Below are 27,663 nucleotides of genomic sequence, written 5' to 3'. Positions count from 1 at the left end.
CAATTCATCCCAACGATGAAGATCAAGAAGATGCTTGATTACAAAACCCTACGGTAAACAAATACAGCAACTTTTTCACCAGAATGATGAACTAGGGAAAATTTTGTCTCCGGTCACAATTTGCTTGAACAAACTTTGCTCAACACTTGTGCAACTTGTGTCACCTTTGACGGCCTTTAAAATAATCTTTTTATATGTCTAGGGTTATGAGAAAAGAAGGCCCAAATACATAATCACGGATTAGAGTCAAAACAGAACTGAAATTCTGTTTTTCATAAACCTCAACAGATGCCTGTCTGTCGAGCTGCTGTTGAGCCACGGGGCTGGAACAGCTCTTCAAGATCGATAGATAACTAGCTATCGAGTTTTAATGAACTTGCACTTTTCAGCTTGAATTTTGGACAGACTTTTATGGCTTTAACACTTGATCTTGAAACACAGTTTCTTAAAGTATTAAACACATCCTAGATCTACCTAAATACAAGTAAAATGCGTTTTGTCAAACGATTAGTCAATTATATAAAATAGTGACATATGTTCCTAACAAGTGAATCACATATGTCCTAACAACTATAAATGCGTACTCATTTTTCTTATATGAATGGTGGGTTCTACTAATTAAATTCATGGTTGGACCCACCATTCATATGAGAGGGGGGAGTACGCATTTAGGCTAATAGTTTTCCGCAAACAACAAGGAACTCATGGGTTAGAGGATTTTTTATTCCAGAGAGAGAGAGAGAGAGAGAGAGAGAGAGAGAGAGAGAGAGAGAGAGAGAGAACTTTTCACTTTCCACTACAATTTGTATTTCCATTTTCATTTTCCTATAGAGAGCACTTTCACTTTCCAAATGAAAAACATCTATTGAATACTAATTTAACTAGCCCATTTCTAAAATGGGGAAAAAAAGTAGTCCATTTCTCATTCATTCTTCGTTTAATTATTTCTAAAAGCAAAAATAAAAATGGTCCGTTTCTCATATATTATTGGTTTAATTATTTCTAAAGGTAAAAAATAAAATTTTGAAATTTCATTTCTCATTCATTATTGGTTTAATTTCGCTCCATCAATTCGTATTGTAATTATCTATATATAAAATAATAGGTGAAGCAGAGAGAGTGTGAAATTGAATTTCAAATTAGAACTCTAATTTTGTGCCATGTGTCTAGAATCTGAAATTGAAGTTGAATTTTGCATCATGTGGCTAAATGTATGTGAACTCATTCTCATTAAAACCACTTCTATGTATCGGGTCAAGGGAGTTATTGTGCTAATTAAGTTTTTTCTTGATTTTGTAGTCAAACGTGAAAACCAAAGAGATTAATATTGGTGATAAGAACTTGGTTTGGGTACATTGCATAATTTTCAAAAAGATAGCAAAGCCAGAGTTTGCATCTTTGTTATAAATTGCTTACAAAGTTTGCATTTTTACATTTGCACTTAGTTTCGGATTAAAGTGCTTTCTTCTTGGTTCTGACACTAAGTTTTGTTTACTATTTACTTAAAAAGTTTGCATCTTTACATTTGTTATAAATTGCTAATATGTGATTAGATGCACATTATGCCTAAAATTCACTGTCCTTATATTTGGCTTTTTGTTCAAATTTGGCACCTATAACAATGAAGAAAGCACTGCTGTGGAACGATGGATGATACTTTTTGCAGGCTGCAAAGGAACTTAGTGATCAATGGAATCTCACGCGAATTGGAGAGGATCCGGCTGTAGATGTCTGGATGACAGATGTGAGTCACTATGTTTTTAAAATGTTCAGTGAAGGTAAATGTTATGAATAATGTAAATTTTTCGGAGAGAGATTTATTATTCTATATTTACGCAAGTTTGGTTGCCTTCTTGGAGTGGATCACTCCTCCCTGTCTTTCTACTAGAATTTTTTATTCAGATTGTTACAATTTAATTTGAAATTTTATTTGAATTTTCCTATTGTTGTTACTATCATATATTATCATTCCAATTGTTCAATTAGAATTTGAAATTGGAGTCCAATTTTACTATACACGTGTACAATCTAATTATTTTTAATTTTGCTATCATGTGCAGAAGCCAGTGAGATGAAATTAATAACACATTAAACACTCATGCTTTGGGAATCAGTAGTACCAATCTAAATCCATTGGACCTACTTCGTGATAATACAACTATGAAGGATGTATAAAAACACGCACAAACCCCTCTCTCTATAAAAAGAGATTGGAGAGAATTTCTTTTATTAGCTATGGAATTTCAGAGGTTTTTTCTTCACACAAATGCCCATTGTAGGGGGGCAGTTTTGGGGCTCAGGCCCAACAGGCAGGTGGTTCTGGCCCAAAAGTCCCTCAACAATGAATTTGTAGAGAGTAGGTTACAGAACTAGGTCTTTGATAGAGGAAACGTAGTTATGATCAAGCCATGCAACCAGTTGGATGTAAGGATATTCCTTCAAACTTTTTGGAATAACGGTCCCTGGGGCTGTTTCTTCTACTTCTATCTCCTCTCTCTTTCTTTCTCTTTTTCTTCTTTCTGCTTGCGATCCCCTTTCCATGGGGATTTCCTTCTCTTATATGGCATCCTCCCTAAGATCATGACCCTACACTTGTCAACCATCTGACCCTCTACTTGAGTACCTGTCCCATAGGTCATCCTTCCTCTTTTCTGTGAGTTGCACTGGCCAAGATGATTCTGCGTTCCTGTCCCTTCCACATTAATGCGGTTGGAAAAGTAGTTCCTTGGCATTTAATGCGGCAGCTGTGGTTGCCCCCCTTCCTAAACGTCACGCACTATTCCTTCGTATTGGGTGACCTTTCGCCAGGTATGGAGTGCGAATTTGACACTCACTTGGCGAGTCCGAGGAGGTACTCCTCCTCGGACGCCCCTAAGCAGGCCCGGCCCATCATGGTTGGGATGGGATATCCTACGCCCATGCCTTTTCTTCTTATCGTGGCTGGGCTTGGTACATGTACTATGGCCCAACATCAGCTGACAAATTTTACCCCCCACAATAGCCCCTCAAAATGCCTGCCTTTTTCTGGGTCTGAGGAGAAAAGGCGGGATTTTGATGCTCACTAGACGGCTCGGGGTGAACCACTGCTTCACACGTGTAGGGGGGGGGGGGGGAAAGCACGCCTTTACGTGCCTCATTAATGCTGTGGGCAGTTAATGGCCCAGGGGAAAGTAACCGCAGCTTTCGAGGTTTTACACTCGCCCAATCCAACGATTGGAGGCAGGATCTACGGTGGACAGCGCTTCACGTGCCTTAGACGCGAGTGCGTCTGTTCAACTTCTACCGAGTATAATAGGCTTTGAGGGCGTTCGTCTCTCACTTTTGACGAGCATTCCAATATTCAGAACTTCTCAGAGCTTATTCCTTCAGTCCGTTCTTACTTCCGCTGCCATTCTCTTGAAGACTCCTTCAAGCCTCTTACCCGTAAGTGCGCGCTTCTTCTCCATTATTCTTCATTAATCGTACTGCCTTCAAGTTGTTTTTAGGATTAGAGGGGATGGGTAGGCTTGAGAAAATGGTAGATTCTCCGGCCGGTATGGCGGGCTTCAGGGCGAAGTATCGTATCCCACCGGAGGTAGGTTTAGAGTACTGTCATCTAGAGGACATTTTGCTTAAACGGAGAACAGGAGAAGTCGCAATTCCAATGATAGCCTTCGTGGAAGGAGGAATGACTATTCCAATGGGGAGAATAACTAGGGATTACCTACGTGGTCATAGATTGGCCCCCCATCAATGCACCGCTAATCTGTTCCGGATCCTGGGGTGTGTCGAAACCCTGAATGATCAGATGAACCTCGGCCTCTCATGGCACGACGTGGTTCATCTTTATGAATGCCATAAGCTCGGCGACACATACTATCTAAAGTCTAGGACTGACGAAGTGAGGTTGATATCCTGCCTTCCGAAGTCCAGCAAAGGCTTGAAGGACGACCATTTGATCATCTCCGAGCCATGGTATGATGGCCCTCACTGTCCGACTAGGGCGGGAAAGCCAGGTGGGGTGTCGTAGAACTAGATTCCGTGGGGAGGACTTTGGTTTCAAGCTCCTCCCCCTCTTTTTCCTTTTTTATTTTAAACTTGTTGGTTTGGTTGCATGTCTCCTCGGACTAACATAAATCTTTTAACGGCCTTTGCAGACAAGGGACGAACGACTCCTCGGCTGAGCCTAGTTTATAGATAAAAGCAAAAGCAAAAGCAATGCAAACAAGGGAGATACGTGGCTACAGTGATGTGTGAGGTTTCCCAGTTGGAGTATTCATATGTGAATGTAGTGTGCGGATATGGTCATTTTCAAGAAACTACGGAGACCATATATCCTTGTCTACATTACCAGCTAATAGCTGGATAGTCCGCTAACTTTTATAGTCTACTCAAAAAATTCTCTCAAAAAAAAAAAATTTCACATCCAATAAATAAAGGATAAAGGATAAAGGATAAAGGTTTTTTTTTTTTTTTTTTTTTTTTTTTAGAAACGATAAAGGATAAAGTTTTTTTTTTTTTTTTTTTGAGAAACGATAAAGGATAAAGTTGATAGTGGATTTTGGTTAGTGCTATATTTGTGGATGTGAGTTTGAAGTTGGTCGACCACATTAATTATTTTGATATTGTCTTATTGTTCTATGTTCTAATTGATGTAAGAAATTCAATTTATTTAATAACATAAATAACCTTGAATTATAATAAAAATAAAAATAATATATCTTATCAAATACTAGGAACTAAAACTAATATATAATTGTCTTGAAAAATTAAATTGTACTTGTGGGCGGCCCGTTCTAAGACATGGTTGCTCGAGCATATGACATCATTCGAGTGGGCTATAAAGACGAACATTGACCTCTATAAAAAGGTCTAATGAGCCAAACTATCAGTTTGGAGTTAGTATACAGGCTTCGGAAGGTATTATGATTTTTGTGCCCAAACGTGCCCAACTGAGTGGGTTGGCATCCATTTGTCTTATCATACCATTTTAAATAAGGCAATTATTAAGGGAGTCCTATCCTAATCATACATTTATTTGAAACAAATAAAACGCACACAAGGAAACATGAAATCACATCACGAAGCAAAAGGAAACAAAATGAAATCTAAATTCAAATAAAAAATAAGAGAGATGCTACGTCTACAACATTTTTACAATATTTTTACAACAAATCATGGGTGGTTAGTTGTTATTGGTTCAAATTTAAAACTAACACTAAGATTACTTTTTTGCCCCAACAAAAACAATCAGTAACAACTTGCCACTTAGGATTTGTTGTAAAAATGTTGTAGAAATGTTGTAGACATAGCATTTCTCAAAAAATAATGTCAAACGAAATCAGAGCACACAATGGCAAGGAAATATTTTATTTCAAAGTCATATTTAGAGCTTGATTATAGTTGAATCTTGATTGAATTATAATGCAATGATCATGAATTGACACAAGTGAGGATAATTAATACTTAATTGTTCAATTAACTATCAAATTATCGGAAAAAAGAAAAAAGAAAAAGAAAGTTAATAGTTTAAAAATTAAATGCTGACAATATGTGAAGCCATTGTCATTAAAATATCTCGTAAAAAAAATAAAAACTTTTCATTTAAGGTGTGTGATTTTTTTTTTTTTTTTTTTTCTTTTTTTAGGTTTCAAAATTAATTTTTTATATTCTAGGGAAAGAAAACAAAAACTACAAAAACTCATTTCCTTAAAGAGAAAAAAGAAAGTGAAATTAGGTGAACAGTGAAAACAAGTGCATAGTATTACCATACTCACTCTTTTTTTTTTTTTTTAATCATCAGTACCAACTTACTTGCTTGACTAGAAAGCACCCACAAAAATTTGCAAGAGATTGTGGGCTTTGCATAGGCCGAAGCTCTCTCTCTCTCGAGTAGATTAGATTGGCCAGTTTAGTTTTAGAATTTCACCTACGCCATAGGTTAATTGGTTAGATAATAAAGTCTTGAAATATGATTTTATTAATAAAGCTTAATTAGAGTGGAAGTGTGCGTTACTCAAAGAAAGACTAACTTCAAAGTCCAAACTTACTCTTCAAAATGTGCACCAGAGTGCAAATATTGTATTTTTTTTTTTCTTAATTTGGGCTTCCGAAAATTTCAAATTGACCTTAAAATCTTCAAAATTTCAGCACATGTACACATCAGATATTTCCCTCGGTGATGGTCACTCTAAAAGTACAAAGTTCTTGTGAGGTGGGGGGAGAGGGCAAAGACCAAGGTTTAAAATGCAAAGTGTACCCTCTAAATTTGATTAAAATTCATTTCACTTATCTAACTTTACTTTATTTCAATTGAGTACTCTAAGTTTAAGATGTATTTAATTCAGGAATTTTGTCCAATTTCGTTAAAAATTTAATTTTGCAATTAACTAATGAAAAAATAGTTTTTGAAAAATATTATCACTTAAAAATTTATAAAATATTTTTATCAATTTTATAGATTTTTTTTTTTTTTTTATGTGAGAAAAATATTTTTTATTAATGGCAATTTTTTAACAAAATTGGATTAAAGACTTGAATTAAATAAATTTTAAACTTAGAATACTCAATTGAGTAAAGTAAAGTTACAGGATTGAAAATATTTCAGTCAAACTTAGAAAGTGTGATTTGCATTTTAGCCTAAATATAATTAATGACAATTTTGGATTTGTCAAGAGTTGATAGATAATCTCAAAATCCAAAGTCCATTAGAGCTAAATATCAATTTAGTTTTCACTAAATATTTTGTATAAGATGCAAAACCTTGTTTTCCAACAACTTCACGGTGAAGCTAAACCGCGTTAAGGAAAATTTGTAGATTTTGGCAAAAGACCCTGTAAATTTCAGACACTATAGTTGGAAACATTGTCATTAGGGGTCTATTATGGGACTTGGGCATTGAAATCTCATTGGTCTTTTCCTTTTTCATCTTTTTAAAAGTGGTGTTGTTAACCATCAAACACCATTGGCATATATAAAGAAAGAACACCATTGGCATATATAAAGAAAGAGTGCGTACTATTAATGATGTTGATTTGTGCTATTTGGTTTCTCTGGTGCTTGTTGCTTGCTTTTTTTTTCTTTTTTTTTTTTTTTTTTTTTTTTTTTTTTTTAAGTGTGATAATTGAGCTGTGGAGAAAGGTTGGCTTCTTCTAGAATCTGCTGTGTTAGTTCATATTTTTTATTTTATTTTATGTTGCTAGATACTAAACAAATGAGTGAATATGCACAAAATTTATAGCACATATTTTTAATTATTATAAAATTAAAAGAAAAATCTCTACATGGACTTAGAAAATTCTAAGGGTCCGTTTGGATACAGCTGAAAATTGAAAACTGAAACTGAAAATTAAAAAACACTGTAGCAAAATAATTTTTAAATGTGTGAATAGTACCATAGGACCCATTTTTAATGAAAAAGTTGCTGAAAAGTAAAATTTGTGGGTTCGTAAACAGTACACGATGTGTACTGATTGACTGAAAAAAGTTAGAAAAATCAAACTTTGCGGCTACTGTTTATTGAACAGTGCATGAACAATAACCGCAAGTCTAAAAAACGCGTGAAAAAAAAAAAAAAAAAAAAAAGGAAAAACACAGACGCAAACGCACTGGGTTTTCAGCCCAATCCAAACTAAGCCTTAGCCTACATTACTACCTGTTTTCCTGTCCACCTATGTAGGCTAAACCCCACCTCTTTATGATCCAGGTGGCTTTTTGGACTATTGCTTTGGTTGTTTTTTTGTTCTTTCCTTGTTAACCAGCTGGACTTATGTACTCTTTCCTTTTGTTTAATGAATGTTTCTTTGGTATAAAAAAAAAAAAAAAAAAAAAAAACATTTAAATTTATTTTATTACTAACTCGGGATTAACATCGTGCGAGATCTCCTATATTAAATCAAGTAATAGAATACATACAATCCATTAAAATAGTTACGAGGTCTATATGATGAGTAGGAAAGAAGCTAAGCACATAACAATATTTGATTAACAACGATTACCCAATACAAATCATTTTAACTATTCTAATTTATTATGTAAGGATGATGGGATCAAGTAAATATAAGTTTAGATTTGCAATTTATAAAAAATTATATTAAAAATGATTTTATTTAAGATTAAAATGCTTTTATTTGAAAGTTTGCTAAACGCATTTTTTTTATGCTTGTTTATACTTTATTATTTTTTACTGAATTTATAAAAATTATAATAATTCATTTGAAATTTTTTACAATTGCTTTGGATATTTATTTTGGTAATTTTTCTTTTTTTAAAAAAAAAAAAATTAATACATTTATTTGTATTTTAATTAATTATAACATCATCACAATTCAACCTAAATTAGTTGAATCTTGGTCCAACTTCAAAAATTTTGAACCTCTTTTCTTTTTAGTGTATTGAACAATTCGGTTTTTAAATCTATAAATATAACTATGTGTTTAAATTTTATTGAGAAATCTAACTAAATTTTACCCTAAATAAAATGGAATGGGACAACATAATTACTTAAACTATACATATGCTCTGCTGGTGTCATAGGTAATATTTATCTACCTTGCACAATTAGGCTATTTCATTTACCTCATGCATGTACTAACACCATACCCAAATAAACAAACTAACACTAATGCTAGGTTTGGTATTTTACAGGGAATGCAAAAGACCAACTTAATTAATTAATCATCCAAATCCAACAGTCAGAGATTTATCATTTAATAAGATACATATATGCCAAGGCTTATTATGTTGAATCTTCGTCTCTAGCAATTAGTGGAACAGTCACCCTGGAAAAACGTGTTTTAGCGGACACTGAAAAATATGCCAAGGCTTATTTTGTTTCCTTATATGAAATTCCTGGGAATCTTACCAGACACTGAGTCAGTCGCAGAGGGAGACTAGGGGCCCCTCATTTCAACTGCCTCTCCAAATTGCCCAAGGTCAATTATTATTTGGCCGCTTCAAAAATTTTATAATTTTATATATTTGTATTAATCTGTTAGTGCAATTTAAGTTGATTATAATTTATAACTTAAAATTATTTAACTTTAATGTTATTTTCATAAACATCATACTGTGCGACTGAAACCAAAAAAAGAAGAAGTTTAAATTTAAAAAAAAAAAAAAAAAAAAAAACAACAACAACAACAAAACAAAATGGTATTGACAAACCTTTTATGAACTCCATTTTTAATACTTAGTTTCAAAATTAAAATAAAAAATATATTTCATGCAATGTGAAAGTGATTTATTAAAATTTCGTGAACGAAATTATTTGTGTCAATGATATTTTTTTATATTTTAATGTGAAGTGATGCTCAAGATGGAAGAATTGTCAAGATGGACTATTCAATAAGTTGTCAAGCATATATTTTATTTAATGAAGAGTACAACTTTGGCCTCTGAAAATGTTTTCTAGCTTCACCACTCACTAGAGTATTGGAGGTGTTATTTCAAGTATGACTATAAATGAATAAAGTTGTTTATAAATAAAAAATCGTTCATATTTACTTGTTTATAAATGAGTCAAACTTGAGCCTTAATTTTAGGCTTATTTAAAAATGAACGGGGCCCAACCGAAAAAAAAAAAAAAAAAAAAAAAAAAAGTTCATAAGCAGACTTGTGAATAATAGGGCTCAGTAAAAAAAAAAAAAAAACAAAGCCAAATGTAAGTCGATTTATGAGCTTAGTAATAATAAGATTGATATGAACTTGAAAAATAAACTAATATCTTACTAAAATTTTAATTAATTGGGAATTGAGAACCACATGCCTAACTCAAATAGGTTTGATATATAGTATACTTAATATAAACATGATAATATGCTCATAATATCTAAAACTCAAAATCTTGATATTTAGTTTGAACTTGGCTTGACTAATGAATTAAGTTAGGTCAAGCCGAGATCAAGTTCTTGGATTTTTTGACAAGTTTAAACTTAAATATAGTTTATAGGCTTAGTTCAAGTTTAAAAAAAGTTTGAACATTTTATATTTATTGTCTAATTATGTTTAACATCTACAAATCGACAATACTCAACTCTTTTACAGCCTTAACCATTTCTCTATGTTTTTGCTAAGAGTTGAAGTATCCCTTAGACTGCTCGTATTTAATGTCAAATATTTTAATTATTACTTTGTACGATGGACTTTAACACTTTCCAATGAAGAAGTCTTTTGGCCTTTTCCATAGAAGTCATGAAAGTAAACCATTTTCCATAGAATTATTTGAATCAGTCCAATTTTGTGTTCGTGTTAAAGTCTGCCCAAACCATCTAGACGAGCAATGTTACAATAAATTTCACAAATATTATATTGGCATGTTATTATTAATTTATTAATAAATCCACCACTAATATTATTTTATTATTCACTCTTAACAAATCTGTGAACACAAGAACCAACAACAATATTTAACTTACAATTTCTAGTGTGGCTAAATTCTCCCTGTTGTCAAACGGGAAACAACTAAAATTATACTAATTTGAAGTTCTCTATGAGGAGAGAAAAATAACATTAACAATGTATAATGAAACCAAGCGTTAATTTACAGTAGAATATGCATCTCCATCACCTCAGGAAGCACTTACGTTATTTTTTGGGTATCAAGAAAAGTTTTTATCTTATCTGAATGGAAAATTATCCATTTAAGGAATTCATCATGAAGACCAGAAGATGTATAGTTTAACCCTTCAAGTGTCTCCCTCTTTGTTGTTACTTTTGCTGATGGTTGGTACAAAATTACATTATGGAGCAAGAGGGTGTGTCATATCTGGGAATCTCATAGCATGTGTATGGAGGCAAACCATAACTAGGAGGCCCAACCATGTACTGTATCTTCAGTTCATCTTTTTTCTCTTCTTTCTTCTCTTCTTTCTTCTCTTCTGCAACGCTAAGTATGCTTGCATGCCCTACTTTCTTCCTTAGTAACGTTGCAAGCTTAACGGTATCGATATTCTCGCCTTTTACCTCTATTTGGTCCTTGTCTTGCCCTTTTATAGTTGCTGATTCCACTCCTGTAAACATAACATGCATCAACAAATTAATTAACAGCTATAATAAATAGGTTCAAGTGGTGTTTGTAGTCTTACAATTTTGTAATACAATACAGCGTGGGTTTTGTTACCTGAAAGGCCAACTGCAATCCTCATGGCTTTTTTGCGAGCATGGTGGCTTTTCATAATGCGGAAACAACACCTCTGCCCATCCATGGTAACCTGGAGGACCACCGTTTGCTGAAGAAACAAAACAATAATAATCACAAATGAAGCAACTTTGAATTATAGGAAAGTATATTTATTTTTTAATAGCGTAGACATCTTGCATACCTTCATGGTTTTGGCCTTTTAGAAATAATAATATACGAGGATGGACCAAAAGCCTCACACCTTGTGGGATAGAATGGTAATTGAAGATGGGGGTAGAGAGAACTCTTTTTGTTTTCGGTGCAAGAGATGGTATTTATAGGTCTCTTCGGAGAGTTGTCAGGGCTTTTGGAAGTCTCGAGGATCACACCTAAGTAACGTCATAAAGGCTTCATGAAAATCTTTACATGTATCAAGGTAGCGTATGGTCACAACGTACGATTATTAAAAATTATTACTTTATTATCAATTTTAACACAAAATTCTTATAAAATGACCTCAGAATAAATGTAATTAGTATCAAATTAAATATTAGCAAAAAAAAAAAAAAATAGTATCAATATAAATAAGGAAAATGTTAACGAGTGCCTTTAGGATATTGGTTCAGAATCCAGTTAAAAAAAATTTTTATGGAAAAAAAAATAATAATTAATGTTTTAACAGTTTTTTTTATTTCCAATAAAAGTGATGTTAAAACTTTCCTAAAATGAATTATTAACGAGTGTTTTAAGGACACTCGTTAGCATGACCCTATAAATAATAGTTATGAACTTCAAAACTACCTTTTTTATTTTTTATTTAAAAATTGACATATCTTCAAAACTTTTTTTCTTTTTGTTGAGAAACAAACTAATTACTAAACATATACACACACTTTAATTACACTTTCTCACTAAAGTCAAACACATCACTTATAGTATAATAAAATTTATAATGATCTTAATATTACTAAAAAAATGGTTGATATTTGATTCGTGTACTTCCAAATTATGACCTCTTTTCACTTAAAATTTCCGTACTCCAAATTATGTGCATAGTTAATTTAGTACATTAAATGAAAAGTCTTGAATGGAATCAAATTATATATATATATATATATATATATAAAAGATAGAAATTATACTCTAACCTAATCTATATATATATATATATGTGTGAAACTTCTCCCTGGAGACTTAAATCTCAGCCCTTACCTCCATATCCCACAAATATTTATACTTGTAGAGTGATCATTGCACGAAGGATATGTGGTTGCACGAAGGATACGTGGTGGTGAATAGAATCAAACTTAAACCTATATTTAATCAAAACTTTTCATAATTTTATATTTTCTTTCCGTACTAATAACTAAATTAAAAAAAAAAAAACTCATAGTATCATGTAATTGGTGGAATATAAAATTATGCATACCCAAAATATGGTTGTTGGGCTCAACCTCTACAAGATTTCACTTTCCAAAACAATTTGATTTCCATTTTTGAAATAAACATGATTGTCATTATTATTATTATTATTATTATTTGAAAGTATAACCACTGGTACTTATAAGACCATCTATAAGATAATTTTCTAATCTCTTAGCTATTCTATATATACTAGTGAGTACTCTCGTGTATATGCACATGTACAATTAAAAACAATTACAATTATACAATTTCTTTAAGAAGTTCAAATTATATATGATATTAACTTACACCTTTTTCAAAACCATATATTTCTAAAATATGTAATGATTTCTCATTATCTACACACACACACATATATATTTATATAAAGATTTATAATTTAATTGGTTTTAGACTTTTCAATTTTCATACCCAATAATTCATTTGTCACAAAAATTTAAAAATTTAAATGAACATGTGGCTGAAAATTGGACTCTAATTAAAATCCAATTTAAAATCTAATTGAATTTTGACTTTTAAATTTTTACACAATAATTCATTTAGCACAAAATTAAAAAATTGAATGACACGTGGCACAAAATTGAAAATTAATTAGATTTTTTTAAAGTTTTGATTATATATATATAGCACAGGTCATCATCATCCATGCACCATTGCAAAAGATAACTTCCTCACTTTATAATTGCTTTTGCATTTCTTTTTTTGTGTGGTTGCTGCTAATGGCAGATTGCTTTTGCATTTCTTTAAAAAGCTTTATCGGTTCTCATCTAGGCATACAACTAATATCACTTTATTATTTACCATCAATAATATTTGCTATTTATATTTTTTATACAAAGTATTTTCTAAAAATGTTTTTTGAGACTGTAGAATTATTATTTGAGACTGTAAAATTAGTATTTTGTTCTAAACTTGTCATTGGCTGAACCGGTACTAACAAAATTTAAAATATAAAATGGGTGTGATAGAAAATGAAAAACATCCTACTGATTAATATTTTTTATTTTTGAGAAAATACTGTACACTAATTTAAGTAGTCCATATCTCAACCAAAAAAAGAAAAGAAAAGAAATATAAAAGTTGTCAATATTGGTTTAATTTCGTTCCATCCATTCGTATTGTAATTGATTCTAAAAAAAATAAAAAAAAAATCGTATTGTAATTATATAAATATAAAGATAAAAGCAAGGCAAACGAGGGAGATACGTGGCTGATGTGTGAGTTTGTGACTGCTTTCCTACTTGGAGTATTCAATTCATATCTGAATGTGGTCGTTTTCAAGAAACTACATAGACAATCCGCATTAGTTGACTTGACTTATAGTCTACTCAGCAAAACTAAAAAAAGACCCAACTTACAGTTGTATTTATGGTATTATCTTTTCTTTTTCTTTTTCTTTTTTCTTTTTTTACATTAAACTGAGTGTTACAATTTGACTCGACTTCCTTGTCTGATTTGGTTTTGGATTTTCTTAATGTGAAACGAAATTTAGTAATGCTTGTAGGATTGAAATATAAATACCCACATGGAATAAACTATTCTACATTTGACTCAAATTCTTAGAAGAACTTGTGTGCTTTTTCAAAGAATAGTTTAGTAGTGATTTCAGAATTAGAAGATTACCCGCGTGTGAGTTTGTTTAGTATGTGTCAGTGCTTAGAGTTGCTTGGAATGGGTACCAAACTAAGAAAAACCACTTTGAAACAGCACCTAAAATTGAATGGAGTTGGAAAATACAATTGGCCAAAAATATAACTGCCCTGTAAAATTAAATAACACTATATCAAAATAAGTAGCCCTTTGAGCCTCCTGCACCACTACTACAATACTTCATCGACCTATTTTTTTGAATCACTTGAAAAACAACTCTCACAACTTTGCTAACAAATGGAAATAATTAAGGCACGAATCTCATTAAGAGATGACCCTAAGACATTTGTTAGTGGATGTTTTTAGAAAAATTTTAATACTACTTTCATATAAAATATAAATTAAAACAAAACTATAAAAAAAAAAAATCAATTAATTTTTTCTTTTCCTTTAAAAAGTTTCAAAAAGTATTTTTTCTAAACTAAAACCCTTTGAATTTTCCCAACCCATCAAATACCAATACCAAGTTAGTTAGGAATATTTAATATTGGTATCAACGTGCTCAACCCGTCTTGTGCACGGTGCTAATTAGAATGATGGTGAATTGACGCCTCACAAAGGAATATAGGAAATTCTTGATTATTACCGAAGACCAGAGTAAGCTAATATAGACAAGTTCCAAGTATAGCCAAACAATTGGGTCCATCGTGCGTGACTTGTACAAATTCCCCAGTCAGCACGGAAATGTGGACTTCTTTGTAGTGGGACATTCCGAGTTCAAAGCATCCATGGCCATGCATCGTCTAATCCATTGCTCCAAGTTAAAAGCCACTTTTTTATGTTCCCTTAAAGACCCTTTTGATTGATTGGAAATTGTTTTAATCTTGTCTTTTCAGAGATTTGTAGATTTCAACATGCTTCTTGATAAATCTCGAGCAATAATGCAGGTTCTCATTCACGTAAATGCAATGCTCTTTTTGGGGTCAATCTTTTGGTAACGGACACAATAAAAACTAACTTCATAAAATTGTCATGAAAATATTGTAAACTTTTGTTGTGCCTATTAATATGTACATATATTTCCTTTTCTAAAAACCTTTTATACTAATAATTTAATTTTTAATTTTTAATTTTAAAACAAAAAGAAACCTCTGTAACTTTTACCCTCGGATAAAAATAAATCTTCAAGTTATTTGCAACCAAAGAAATATCAATCAATCTTTTTCATTACAATAATATAAGTGGGTTGAAGGATTCGAATCCAAATTCTTTTATCGGAGAAAATTAACATGACAGGAAAAATAAACCAATGAAATAGTATTCAATAGTAGCACTAGATGTTAGGGTGGGTCCCATCAATGTCAATACATTGGAAAACTTCTAAAGAGAAAGAAAAGTGCAGGAAAAGTCATGATGGAATCCCAGTCTCCTAGCAATTGGTTGAGAAGGTATTGGTGCATATCTCATGCATGCAATCTATATGTATATGCATGGAATGGAATGCGATATATGAGACATCCCATTCATGATGCCTGGACACATAAAATAATTCTTCGTTTTCTTAATTAGGTGCTTAGGTACATTGTTTTCAGCTTAAGCAAGTTCGTTTAATTGAAAACACAAAACAAAATGCCATTATGGTCCAATTTGGCTGCAAGCAAAAAAATAATGAAAAAGAAACACACGTTTTCTCGCAGCAACCTGGAAAATGCATTTTCAAAAACGCCTCACGCCTCTATTGCTGATTTCCACTCAGAACTGTTTTATTGCGTGCCAGCGTTGACATAGCTCAGGATGGCAGATACAGGTATTTTCCGGGAAAAAAATTACTGCATAGCATATCTATCCGAAATGGATGGTGCTAAGACCACAAACTTTACTACACTTTGTCACAACTATTTTATATAATAAACTATAATTGAATGTCTCTCACTTTTATATGAAGTTATCACTTTTTCTTAACTACTCATATTTATCCATATAAGATAGTTTTGACAAAAGTTGTAACTTACTTTGTGATTCTAGATTTATTGGTACAGAATCTGAAAAAAGTATGAGCTATGATGATGAAAGAGAGAACCTGGTGGGCTGAGAAGGAAGGGGAGCCACCAAGGGCATGAAAGAGAAAAAGTGAGGAGTGGGTTAAAAGAAAATAAAATGAGAGATACTACACATTTTATTATATAACATTTACAAATTTTATAATCAAAGAAAGCTTTTTTATATATAAATTTAATAATTTAATAATTACAACAATGGAGAAAGGAAGATTCAAATTATGGTTCTCCTATTAAAAAAGAGAATGTCATGCCACTAAATAACAAGATTCTTGATGGATGAAAGATATTACTAATTAGTATCATATGATCAAACTGGGTAAATAAATAATTATATGTAAAATAAAGAACATATTTCAATTATATAACTAAAAAAAAAAAAAAAAGACAGAAAGATGAAAGGGAAAAAACTACTTAAAAACTTTGTGGAAAAAGCATATTGGTGTATGATCGCATATTTGTAAAATCTAAAAATCATAATGGATTATTAATATGCTTTAAAATAAATAACAAAAATTCATCTATATTTTTGAAAATTTTGGAATTAGAATGCTAATGGAGTACTACTTTTAAGCTCTTTGAAATTTTTATAATAGAGTTTCATGTAGAGTAAACTATTTTAGTACATACTAAAAATAAGGAGGGAGAGAGAGAGAGAGAGAGAGGATATGTCGTAGTTATTAAAATTTTAAATAAAAATTATGTATATTCAATAAAAATATTGATAAAACATGAAAAATAATTGAAATTATTATAAATAAATAAAAAATCAACAAAAATATCTAAAAGCATGAAAAAGAAAATTGGTAGATCATTTTTAAAAAATAAAAAGACAGTTACATAAAATTTCAAAATAAAAGATATAAGCATGTAACAAAATATACAGTATTACTTATTTAGCACTTTTTTGTATTAGTTAACATAAATAGCTCAACAATTTTTTCTACAAAAGTTTGTAGTGATCGAATCCATAAATTACAGTATATAAATATAGTTTCAATATTCAAATACCTAGTTAAAAATTCATAAAAGAATATTGCATTTCACTTATTAATAAAATATATAATTAAAAGATACAACTTAATCGGAAAGAATAATTAGACATATGTCAAGAAGGTCGAGAAAAAGCATAAATAATTCAAATAGAGAAAGAATGTTACGTAAAGAGTCTTTCAAATTAAAATAGTTTAAACTATTTTTTGATTTTTAATTTTCTTTATAATTATTTATATTAATTAAAAGATATAGTTATGAAAAAAAATTACAAATAAATATGGAATATATTATATTCCTTGATTTCTTTCCTTAATATATATAATATTTTTTTTTCTTTTATCTAATGACCAAAATGACAAACTATTTATAAAAAAATAATTTTAAGAAATAGATAAATATTGATTTGGAGTACATAAAAATACACATGGGTTTTAAAAGAACCCATCATAAATGAACGGGTTACAAAGAATCCATTGGGTTTGATTATGTTTACTCCAATCATATACTTAATCGGTTCACTTAAAGACTCAAACCGCTCTATGAATCTGGGCACTAATTCATTGGTCCAATTTTTTGGGTCGATCTCGATTTAATAATTACTATGTTTGTTATAACCAACAACTTTGTTGCTTGGTTGACATTTTCTACTGTATATTACAGAGAATCAGAGATATCCGAGTTTTAAATTCCTCTCCCCATTATAACTATCAAGAAAAATGAAAAGAAAAAAAAATCAGTAAAAGAAAAAAACTACGCTTGACACAACCATAATGTATAAGAATGAATTTTTTATAAACTTAAAATGATTCATTTTCCGTCATTAATTAAATTTATAAAGGGTTATTTGCCAATGTTAGAAATACTAAATGTTAAATATTAGCATTGATACACCATGTTGAATATGCTAGTATAGATGCAGAAGCAAAAACATAAAGTATAGAATACAGTAACATACGAGAGTTACGTGATTCAGCCTAACGGCCTACATCCACGGAGGAAACCCTAAAGGGTTATATCAATAATATATTAGACTGTAGTACAAATCCTGTGTTATAATAAATCATAACATGTGTATATATAGCAGAATAAACCCTAGACTAATTGACTTCTAGTATAAGTAGGAGATTTGGCTTGCACACAAAGTAGAATTAGGCTTGGGCCTATGCTAATGGACTAATATATCTCTAACACCCCCTCTCAAACTCAAGATGGAAACTTGATGAAATCTTGAGATTTGATAAGGTTGAGAAGATCCCTTGAATGAAGTTTGGCTCTGTGACGGTAGTTTGAGGAAGGCAATGGTCTTGCAGTGTTAATACGACTTCTAATGGTGGCTTGACTATACCGGAGAGTTTTGACGGCAGCAGTAAGAGGTCAAAGAAGATGAATGCAGCGAAAAAAACACCGAGAAAGACATAGATTGCTCTTAAATGTACCGTAAAGACAGAAAACCATGGCCGCAGAAAGGTGACTCTGATACCATGTTAGAAATACTAAATGATTGTATTGTATTTCTGAAGTAATAGAATATACATAAATGCCTTTATATAGGAGGCAGAGTGTATAATACAAGTAAGTGTGCTATACAAGTAAACAAGGTGGGTCTAAAACCCACATACCCTAATACATGTTAACAGCTAACAAACTGAGATATACAGACAAAATAATTTTAAAAAAATAAATAAAGAAAGAAAAAGGAAAAACAGTAACGAAAAATCCTAGATCTGCTCCAACTAATGTTCTACTAAAAGTTTCATGACTGGCTGGTACTAGTGCTTATCATTCTTAAAACAAAAATGTTGTTTTCTCTTTTCCACTTTTTTGTATCGTATGTTATCAATTATCAAAAATCTTATCTGGAGACGAGATTGATGTCGATCGTTCTGCTTGTTTGAGGGAGGGTGTAGGTGGTCCTAACTTTCAAAAGGGAGAAACTTCCATTAAACCAAAGAAGCTAAAAACATCAAAACCTGCAAAACCTGATACACAGTAATAAATTAAAAATAAAAGAAAACTAGTCAACTACTATATGCTACACAGACACACGTCCTCTATGGTATAACAAATTAATTATATCTCAAATTATGCATCAATGAAATGAATTATTAACTTCTTGCTAGATAGTTGCAGCAAGGTGAATGATAGAGTTTGAGCTACTAATCAGATCTCGTTCTTGACACGATTCACGCCCTCTGGATAAGATTTCTGGTACAGAGAGGTTATAATTAGTTCCTTATCCCTCAAGATACAATAAGCTTAATTTCCCATAGTACACCTTGTAAATCTTCTCAAACTTATAAGGTAGAAGTTCTACAAAACTACTTTTTTTTTTTTTTTTTTAAGTAGAAGGATGTAAAAGAAAAGGTGCATATGGAAGAACCTTACTTTTGAGTGACTAGAGAGAGAAGCCTTAAGCCACACAATATTGGTACTTAGGAATAAACACCATAAATAGAATAGATGTTCATAAAAAATAGCTATTATTTAAAATAAAATGAGTAATAACTATTTTTTACCAAAAGGTTTCTAATAACCGATCCTTAACATACCCTTAAAAAAAAATTCTTAAACGCCCCCCCCCCCCTCTCTCTCTCTCTCTCATTATCGATATCTAAACAAATCCTTATAATTTATTTTATTTTTAAAAATTAATTTTTAAATAAAATATGGTTTAGTTTTACCAAGTTCACCAAAAGCATAACAATCATTTGTAAGTTGTAACCTTATGATTGTTTTTTAAATATGGTCGGGGATTAATTTTTTAAGAAACATCTATTTTTTAATTCCAAACTTGTTTTATATAACATCATGATATTCAAGCAGGTGAATGCAAACTTTAATATACCTAGAAGATGCTTTATAATCTTGTAAAAAAAAAAAAAAAGATGTTATATAAATTTTCTTTTTTAATATTTATGGAGAAATTAATTTTGAAACAAAAGAAAATAATATCAACTAGTTGCTGACCTGTGCGATGCACGGGAAAGCTATTAAATACGAGTTATTGCATATTTTCTTACTATAGCTAAAAAATACTATATTGTCCATAGATATTATAACTTAAAAATAACAGTTAGAATAAATTAGAACACAAAAATTGTCTTTCAATTCAAATGTTAATGAAGTTGCATTTTAGTAATAAACTCCCCACAAAAATAATATAAATCAGCAAAAAAAAAAAAAAAAAAAAAAAGAATTTTAGTACAAAAACATGGTAGTGATTTAAAAAGTCGCAAGCCCTTGAACATACAGTAAAGGAATTGAAAATGATGTCTAAAAAAATTTTGACTTCTTTCTTATTCCTTGGATATGTCAAATTATTCTTTGTATTATTTACACTTGAATTTAATTCTTTAAATGACAACTATGACACTACATGATAATGTTTCACCTAAGACAATTAGTCAAACTTTGAGAAGAAGATATCTCACATTTATATCATAAAAAACTTGCATTTTTATTTTTTCGTTTTGTGATAAAGAAAACACTAAGTCTTCAATTAATTACAAACACTTATATAACATAATGATGCAGCAACCAAATGCCATGTCGCTTCATGTAAACTATAAACTTCTCATTTTCTTCAATATAATGTCTCACCTCATCCCAAGGGCATCATCTCGACACGCTGAGCCTTCACCATCTCTGTTAAAGTCTAGCCCATTTTCAATTGCAAAACCTCAAAGCTAATCACTATTTATCAAATGAATAAAGTGAACCAACTATATTCAGTCAACACTTGTAGAAACATAAAGCAACATAATTTTATAGAGGCAACAACTCACAAAAGTAATACAAGTGAAATTTCATAAGCTTACAAGAATAGGTGTTATGAACGCAAGTTGAACATTTCTTTTATGAACAATTTGTAGCAAATCTGTCACTGTTTTGTCAGTGTCAGCTAGCATTGACGTCCTATAACTGTGAATTGGCTTTGCAATTGTGTACATGAAATTCGTCACTAACAAAAGATGATTTTATTAAAGCAACAATGGTTGAGCTAGGAAAAAAAAAAAGCAAGAACCTTAGTCTTACCAACCAAACATGAGATGTTTGTCTTCTTGTCCTTGTTTCCTCCATGAAAGCAGGATTATAATTGAATGGAGTTATCTACTTTTTGTCTATGCTAAACCAAACATTTCATACCTCTAGAAAATATTAGCAACCCCTTCAATTAGAACAACAATCCCAGTAATTTAAAGCAAAATCACTAATACCCTTTTAAAATGACTGGAATGTGCAAACCGCTTTTAAATTAGAATCTATATATATATATATATATATATTTGTTTATTTATTTATTTATATTAGAATCTATATTTTCTTAAAGGATCAGACAATGATGTTTTTTCCCCAAGAGTTTGTTATATATTTTCAAAGTCAAATTGGAGCTTTCCCAATGTTTATGATGTTGTCAAGAATCACCACATATGCTAGTAGTAGAGTGTAAAATTTTGAGAGAATGACTATAAGAGATCCCATGCATACAATCTAATGATGTTGTAAAAATTTAAATATTTTTGCTTTCTTTCTTTGCCTCTTTCGTGACATCCAAGAAAAGCTTTCAAATTCGTGGTTTCTTAGCCCAAAAATAGCCAACAATGTAATTTTATTTGAGATTCTAATTTCAAAGATTCACTTTAGCCACTGCATTCCTTGATTTCCTTTAGCAACCAAATACAATCTTTTCTTGGGGGGGAGGGGGGGGGGGGGGGGAAGAAGGAAAAAAAGACCAAACAGCTATATAAAGAAGATGCCCAAATCTCAACCAATCTAAATAAAAACCTAAAATTATTCATATGTATTCTATTGCTACACTTTCTTAGTAACTAAACAAAAATCATTATTAAAAAAAGAAATTTTAATGGCACAAAAAGAGAGAGGGTTTAAAGAAACCTCATATAATATGCAAAGGTGCTCATCAAAATCCACTGGCAGCCCATGTAGGGAATGCTTGTAGTCAACAATAGTGCAAGACTGCAAGCAATTTGCTATACAAATTAAGATCATTCCCCAAGAAATATTTATCTAAAATAAGAGAGAGGAATGGGAAGGGACATAAATAATAAATTTGAACATCTTTGGAGTACTACATGATCTATGTTATTAATTTAAAATTTCAAAGTTTCCTGGCTTTCATATGAAAGGTTGCTAGAGCCATACACAAGGAATTTAGGATTTTGAAGATAATTGAGTCAAGATTTGTATCAACATACAAATTAATCCATTAGATTTGTGTAGAAAAAGCATCAAATTTAAAACATAAAAGGGACTAATTCTGAAACTATTGCATCAATAGAGGAGAAAACAGAACTTTAAGAGCATGAAGATAAACTCACTCTTCAATGTTTTGGTTGAAGATTTAACCTCTTTACTCAATTAGAATTTTTTCCAACATACCATCCATCTACCACTTCTATTCTGGATTATCATCTTTAACCACAGTCTCAAATTTTGTGGTTGTCTATGCTTCCCACCCAACAAAAAATTATGTCCCCCACCATTAAATTGACTTCTCAATTTTGCAAATAATTCTTGTCATCTTCAAAGATCTTAAACCTACCAATTTCATAGTAGAAACCACAATACACACTCAATAGTTCCATCACTATAAACAATACAACAAACTGACCTATAACAAATCTTGGTAACACAAATCTCATAAAGGATGTTGATGAAATAAAAATCATTAGTCTTTGTAAGTGCATCCAGATGGAGCTGAGTCCCCTTAATAGCGTCCTTCAGCTCGTCCATCTCCTTTCTCATCTCCCAGAGAAGATCTAAGTTTTGTTCATCTGGGGTAGTTGGTCCTCGATGGTCGCTCCTTCTATGGCTATCTCCTTTATCCTCTTGATTGGCTCTAGACCAATTCTTTTGCTGTTGAAGCCATAACCTCATTTCCTGATTCTGTCTGGTGAGCTCTTCAACACTAGCCACAAGAGCTTGAACTTGTAGAGCTAATGCTGCAGAATCCTAGTTGGACTCCATCTGAATGTAGAAATTAATTGGAAACTACACTTTCAAACTTAAGTACGAAAATGTCATTTCCCGCAAACGGCGCCGAACTGATGAAGTGCAAATCTTCAGTCTTTGTAAATGCGTCGAGATGGAGTTGAGTCCTCGTCATTGGCTCTGCAAATATAGTGAGATGGCTCCCTCGAGATGGTCACCGGTGTGGTGCCTGCCACAATGCCTCCGATGCCAAAGTAAGTATAATGAAACCTTTAAAGAATAACACAAAATATTAGAGTAACTATGAGTGCTTTTAGGTGTGTCAATGTACCCCATTTGTCTCTTATCAAAGTGCATATATACAGCTTCATGGTTCCTAGCCGTTGGAGGTCTTAATTGTGGCTTTTAGTGCCCTTTTTGTAATGCCTCAGGGTTCATGAATATGGGTTTTGATGAGGCCTCAACGGCCTGCCAATGGTTTGATAATTGATCGAGGTATTGAATGCTCTAATTAATGGCTCTCTTGTGTTCGTCCGTGTCGCGTTGATGTGGACGAGTATATTTGGCGAGATCATCTAGGGAAGTTGAACTCGTCAGTCCCATCAGCTGCCCCCCTGGTTCTGTGGTCGTCGTGCTGTGCTATGACGACCATCAGAAGGTGAAAAGGTTTTCTGACTTAGACATGGCTCTTAGGATTTCGCTCCACATTTAATGCATGGTGGCAGTGCCACACCTATCATGGCCACGTGGTGTGTTTTGATCAATGGAGTTAATACTCCAATTGTGTGACTCTTGAATTTCCTGCTGGATTTCAGTTTTTGTGCCTTGGTTTTAAAACTTCTCTTCTTTTCACTTTCCCTTTCACTTTCTCTAACTCTCAATCATTGCTCTGAGCCTTTTCTTCTCCAACCTTTCTCTGCGATTCTTCTCCGAGTTGTTGCGTGGCTAAGCTTTCTACATTTTTCTTTTGAGGTATGCCTTTCTTCCTTCTTTTTACTTCTTTTTTCTTTTCGGTGTAGATATAAACTATGATAAATTTTTTATTTTCTCTCCTTTCTTATGTTTGTTTTTGGTTTTCGGGGGTTTTTAGTATTCATCTCTTTCCCTCTGTTTTCTTTTTAGTTTTCATGGTCAGTAGCTCTGAGGTTAGGGTAGTGTGCCCCTCGGTTTCCTTTTTTTTGCTCATTTGAAGGCTTCCTTAGATACTTCCCATGCTTTTCTCCCCTTGATTGGCAATTTTGTTTTTAAGGGTTGTGGTTTAGGTGTTGTATTGGGTGAGTTATTTCCTGTGCTTAGTCAATCAATCAATTGGTTTGAATGTTTGGTGGGTGAGAAAAAAAGAATGTCTAAGGTTAGATCTAGTGAGCTTGAAACTGGGTTGTCTTCTAACGACGACCCGATGGAGGGGGATACCACCGTCTCTACCCCTCGAGAGGTTAAGGCTTTTCATGCCCTTGAAGAGGTTTGTGGTTTGGACGACGATACACTTTCTAGGTGCAAGGATAGATTCCAATTCCCAAATAGGGTTAGGGTTTGTCTACCCCGTGAAGAGGAATGGGCTTGCCATTTCTTCCCTGGGGAGGTATGCTTCTACGAGGCTGCCTTCCTGTGTGGACTTAGGTTCCCTGTTACCCATTTATTATGGAGCTTTTAGGCCGTTTTGATATTGCTCCCAGGCAAATGCCCAATTCGTGGAGGATAGTGGTTAGTTGTATAGGAATATGGTTGGCTGTTACGGACGTAGACATGATTAAAGTGAACAAGCTTGTCTACTTGTATCATTTGAAGGAATTTAAGGAGCACGAGTATTATGAGCTGGTGCCTTGGGAGAGGAGGACTAGGATTGTCTGGGACCTGCCTTTATCCTTTAGATACTAGAAGTCCCGGTTCTTTTTTTGTGTCCGGGGATGATTAGGAGACTCACTCTAATGAGGTTTGGGGTGATAGTCCACTCTTGCTCCATCTGTGGGGTACTCCCAACTTAGGTGTGTCATTATTTCTTCTAGTCCCTTAATTTTCATCGTGATTATTTTATCGTCACTAACTTCTTTTTCCATTGTCTTGTGCAGTTAAGAGACAGCCTAAGCTTAAAAGTAGGTACAAGAAACGCGTTGAGAAGGCCATTGAGTACACGAGGACGATCGAGGATTTCGACGATTTGGTGGACCCACAAACTCTTGCCTTTTATTGCCTTGGTCTAGAACCGTCTTCCTTTGTCCTACGAAATATTGAGATAGAGGAAAAAAAAGTAAGTGTTAGGCTCGTCCATGTTGATTCTTTTGCCTCTTCTTCTTCTTCCTTTTTTTTTTAGTAAGTTTTTTCCTCTTACAAGAACGACGACTAAGTTTAATCAAGACATGTATGCAAAAATGAGATCGAAGAAGAATAAGCCACTGTCCAATCTCAGGAAGAGGATAGTGCGCGTTACAGGGAAGGGCCTTCCCGTTACTCCAGCTGCCTCCGTTGCTCCAACTTTCCCCAGTACTGAGGCAATGAGGACAGTCTCTCCGGCCACTTCTGTTAAGGAGATCATTACTCCTATCTCCAAGAGGCCAAGCTTGACAGACAAAAGGAAGGAGAATGTTGATTCTCGTGCGTCCAGTATCTGGGACAATGCTGAACTTGCGGTCAAAAGGGCACACGAGGTTGTCATTGCTGAGGACCTGAAGGTTTTCTCGGGCGTGCCTTCTAACGAGGTGATGACTCGTCATGTCCACAGACTCATTTAGGTAACGTACTTGTGCAATTTTTGTCCTTTCTTTTTTTTTTCTTTTTTTTTTTTTTTTTTTTGTGTGTCCTCTTGAAGGCTCCAATTTTTTTTTTTTTTAGGTGTTGGGGGAGAGTCTTCACATCATAGCGGAATTCCTCACTCAGGAAGCCAAGGTCGTGTCGGTGATGTCCAGAATGGAAGCTCTAGAGGCGGAAAACTCCAAGCTAAAGAAAGACCTGATTGTCGCCATGGACGAGGCTAATACCATTAAGGAAAAAGTCAAGACCATGAGCGACAACCTCAGACCTAAGCGGCGGCTAACTTTGGAAAAAGACAAACAACTTTTAGCTGCCAAGGAGAAACTCAAAACCATTGCTACTAAGGCTGTTGAGGCTTTCCAACAAACTGAAGAGTACAATACAATGCTCTTCAGTTGGTATTTTAAAGGTTTTGATCTCCTAAAAAGGTACTTCGTTAAGCACCCCATCGGAGTAGATCTAGAGAATTTGGATCTGGAAGAGGTGGATAAAGAGATGGCCGCTGGCAAAGCCTCCCAGTCCTTGGCTCCTAAGGGAGATACTCTTGGGTGTGCTCCTACTGGTGGTGATGATGCCAACAATGCCTGAACCTGTCATTTTTCCTTTGTAATCTTTATCCTTTTTTTTTTTTTTAGGTGCCCAGTGTTTTTGGGCTCTTTAATTTTGTTTTGAGAACAATATTCTAATTTGAGAACAACTTTACCCAATGTTTATGGGCTTATAATGATAACACAGTGCTAGTTGCCCGTTGTCTTTGGGCCTTTACTTATGTTTGTAATTATGCACTTACTTGTTTATATTCTTGTCTCTGTCAGCTTTGCTTCTTCTTCATCAGTAGTTGGCATTTGTTGGTACTTGGTTAAAAATTTTGTTAAGACTTGCGCTCATTGAGAGAATATCATCTCGTTGGTAACTTACATCCATCTAGGCGGAGTTTACTTAGCCAATTTTATGTTTGACTTACACCCACTTGTTATTTTTGGCTTCGTCAATAACCTACATCCATCTAGGTGGAATCTTATTACTTAGCCAATTTTATTTTTGACTTACACCCATTTAAGGGATCTTGTCATTTTTGGCTTCGTTAGTAACTTACATCCATCTAGGTGGAATCTTGTTACTTAGCCAATTTTATTTTTGACTTACACCTATTTAAAGGATTTTGTCATTTTTGGCATTGTCAGTATCTTACATCCGTTTAGGCGGAATCTTGTTACTTAACCAATTTTATTTTTGACTTTCACCCATTTAAGGGATCTTGTTATTTTTGGCCTCATCTGTAACTTACATCTATCTAGGTGGAATCTTGTTACTTAGCCAATTTTATTTTTGACTTTTAAGTTGCTGGGTTCACTTGCATTAAGACATTGGCTGAAGAGTGAATACAATCATTTGTTACATCTATTGGTGGTACTTCTTCAAGTGCTTAATGTTCCATGGTTGTGGAAGCCTCTGTATATCTAAGGTCTCCAGGTGGTAACTGCCTTGTCTAGAGTAATGGACGACCCAATAGGGTCTTTCCCAGGTTAGGCCGAGTTTCCCTTGGGCAGGGTCCTTGGTTGCCGAGGTGCCTTTGCGTAGGACAAGGTCTCCTATGTCTAGTCGTTTGAGCTTCACTCTTTTGTTGTAGTAATCGGCCATCTTCTGCTGGTACTTTGTCATCTTGTTAGAGGCTTCGTCTCTAACTTCGTCCAGGCAGTCTAGATTGACTCTTAATTGGTTGTCATTGTTGTCCTCGTGGAACATCTCTTGTTTGATACTGCTCATTCCCACTTCGATTGGAATTACTACCTTAGT

At 33.0% G+C, this 27,663-nt stretch overlaps 1 protein-coding gene across 1 annotated transcript; it reads right to left on the bottom strand.

Annotated features, from left to right (window-relative positions):
• Positions 1-10,405: 10,405 nt before the first annotated feature.
• Positions 10,406-11,419, bottom strand: LOC126720988 (heavy metal-associated isoprenylated plant protein 46-like). The gene is made up of 3 exons (XM_050423931.1): positions 11,301-11,419; positions 11,099-11,207; positions 10,406-10,988 (listed from the first exon to the last, which is right to left on the bottom strand). Exons 1-3 carry the CDS (start codon positions 11,304-11,306, stop codon positions 10,714-10,716), a joined length of 390 nt encoding a protein of 129 aa, XP_050279888.1. The 5' UTR covers positions 11,307-11,419; the 3' UTR covers positions 10,406-10,713.
• Between the last annotated feature and the right edge of the window lie 16,244 nt (positions 11,420-27,663).

The sequence above is a fragment of the Quercus robur genome, chromosome 4, assembly GCF_932294415.1.
Source record: "Quercus robur chromosome 4, dhQueRobu3.1, whole genome shotgun sequence".
NCBI lineage: Eukaryota > Viridiplantae > Streptophyta > Magnoliopsida > Fagales > Fagaceae > Quercus > Quercus robur.
The sequence above is the reverse complement of the archived record's forward strand: the minus strand, read 5'-3'. Positions and strand labels throughout refer to the sequence as shown.

Bases quoted from the DNA above. Each gene is read 5' to 3' on its own strand.
- LOC126720988 (XM_050423931.1), bottom strand. The intron at 10,989-11,098 runs GTAACAAAACCC...TTATGTTTACAG, and splicing joins GATTGCAGTTGGCCTTTCAG to GAGTGGAATCAGCAACTATA.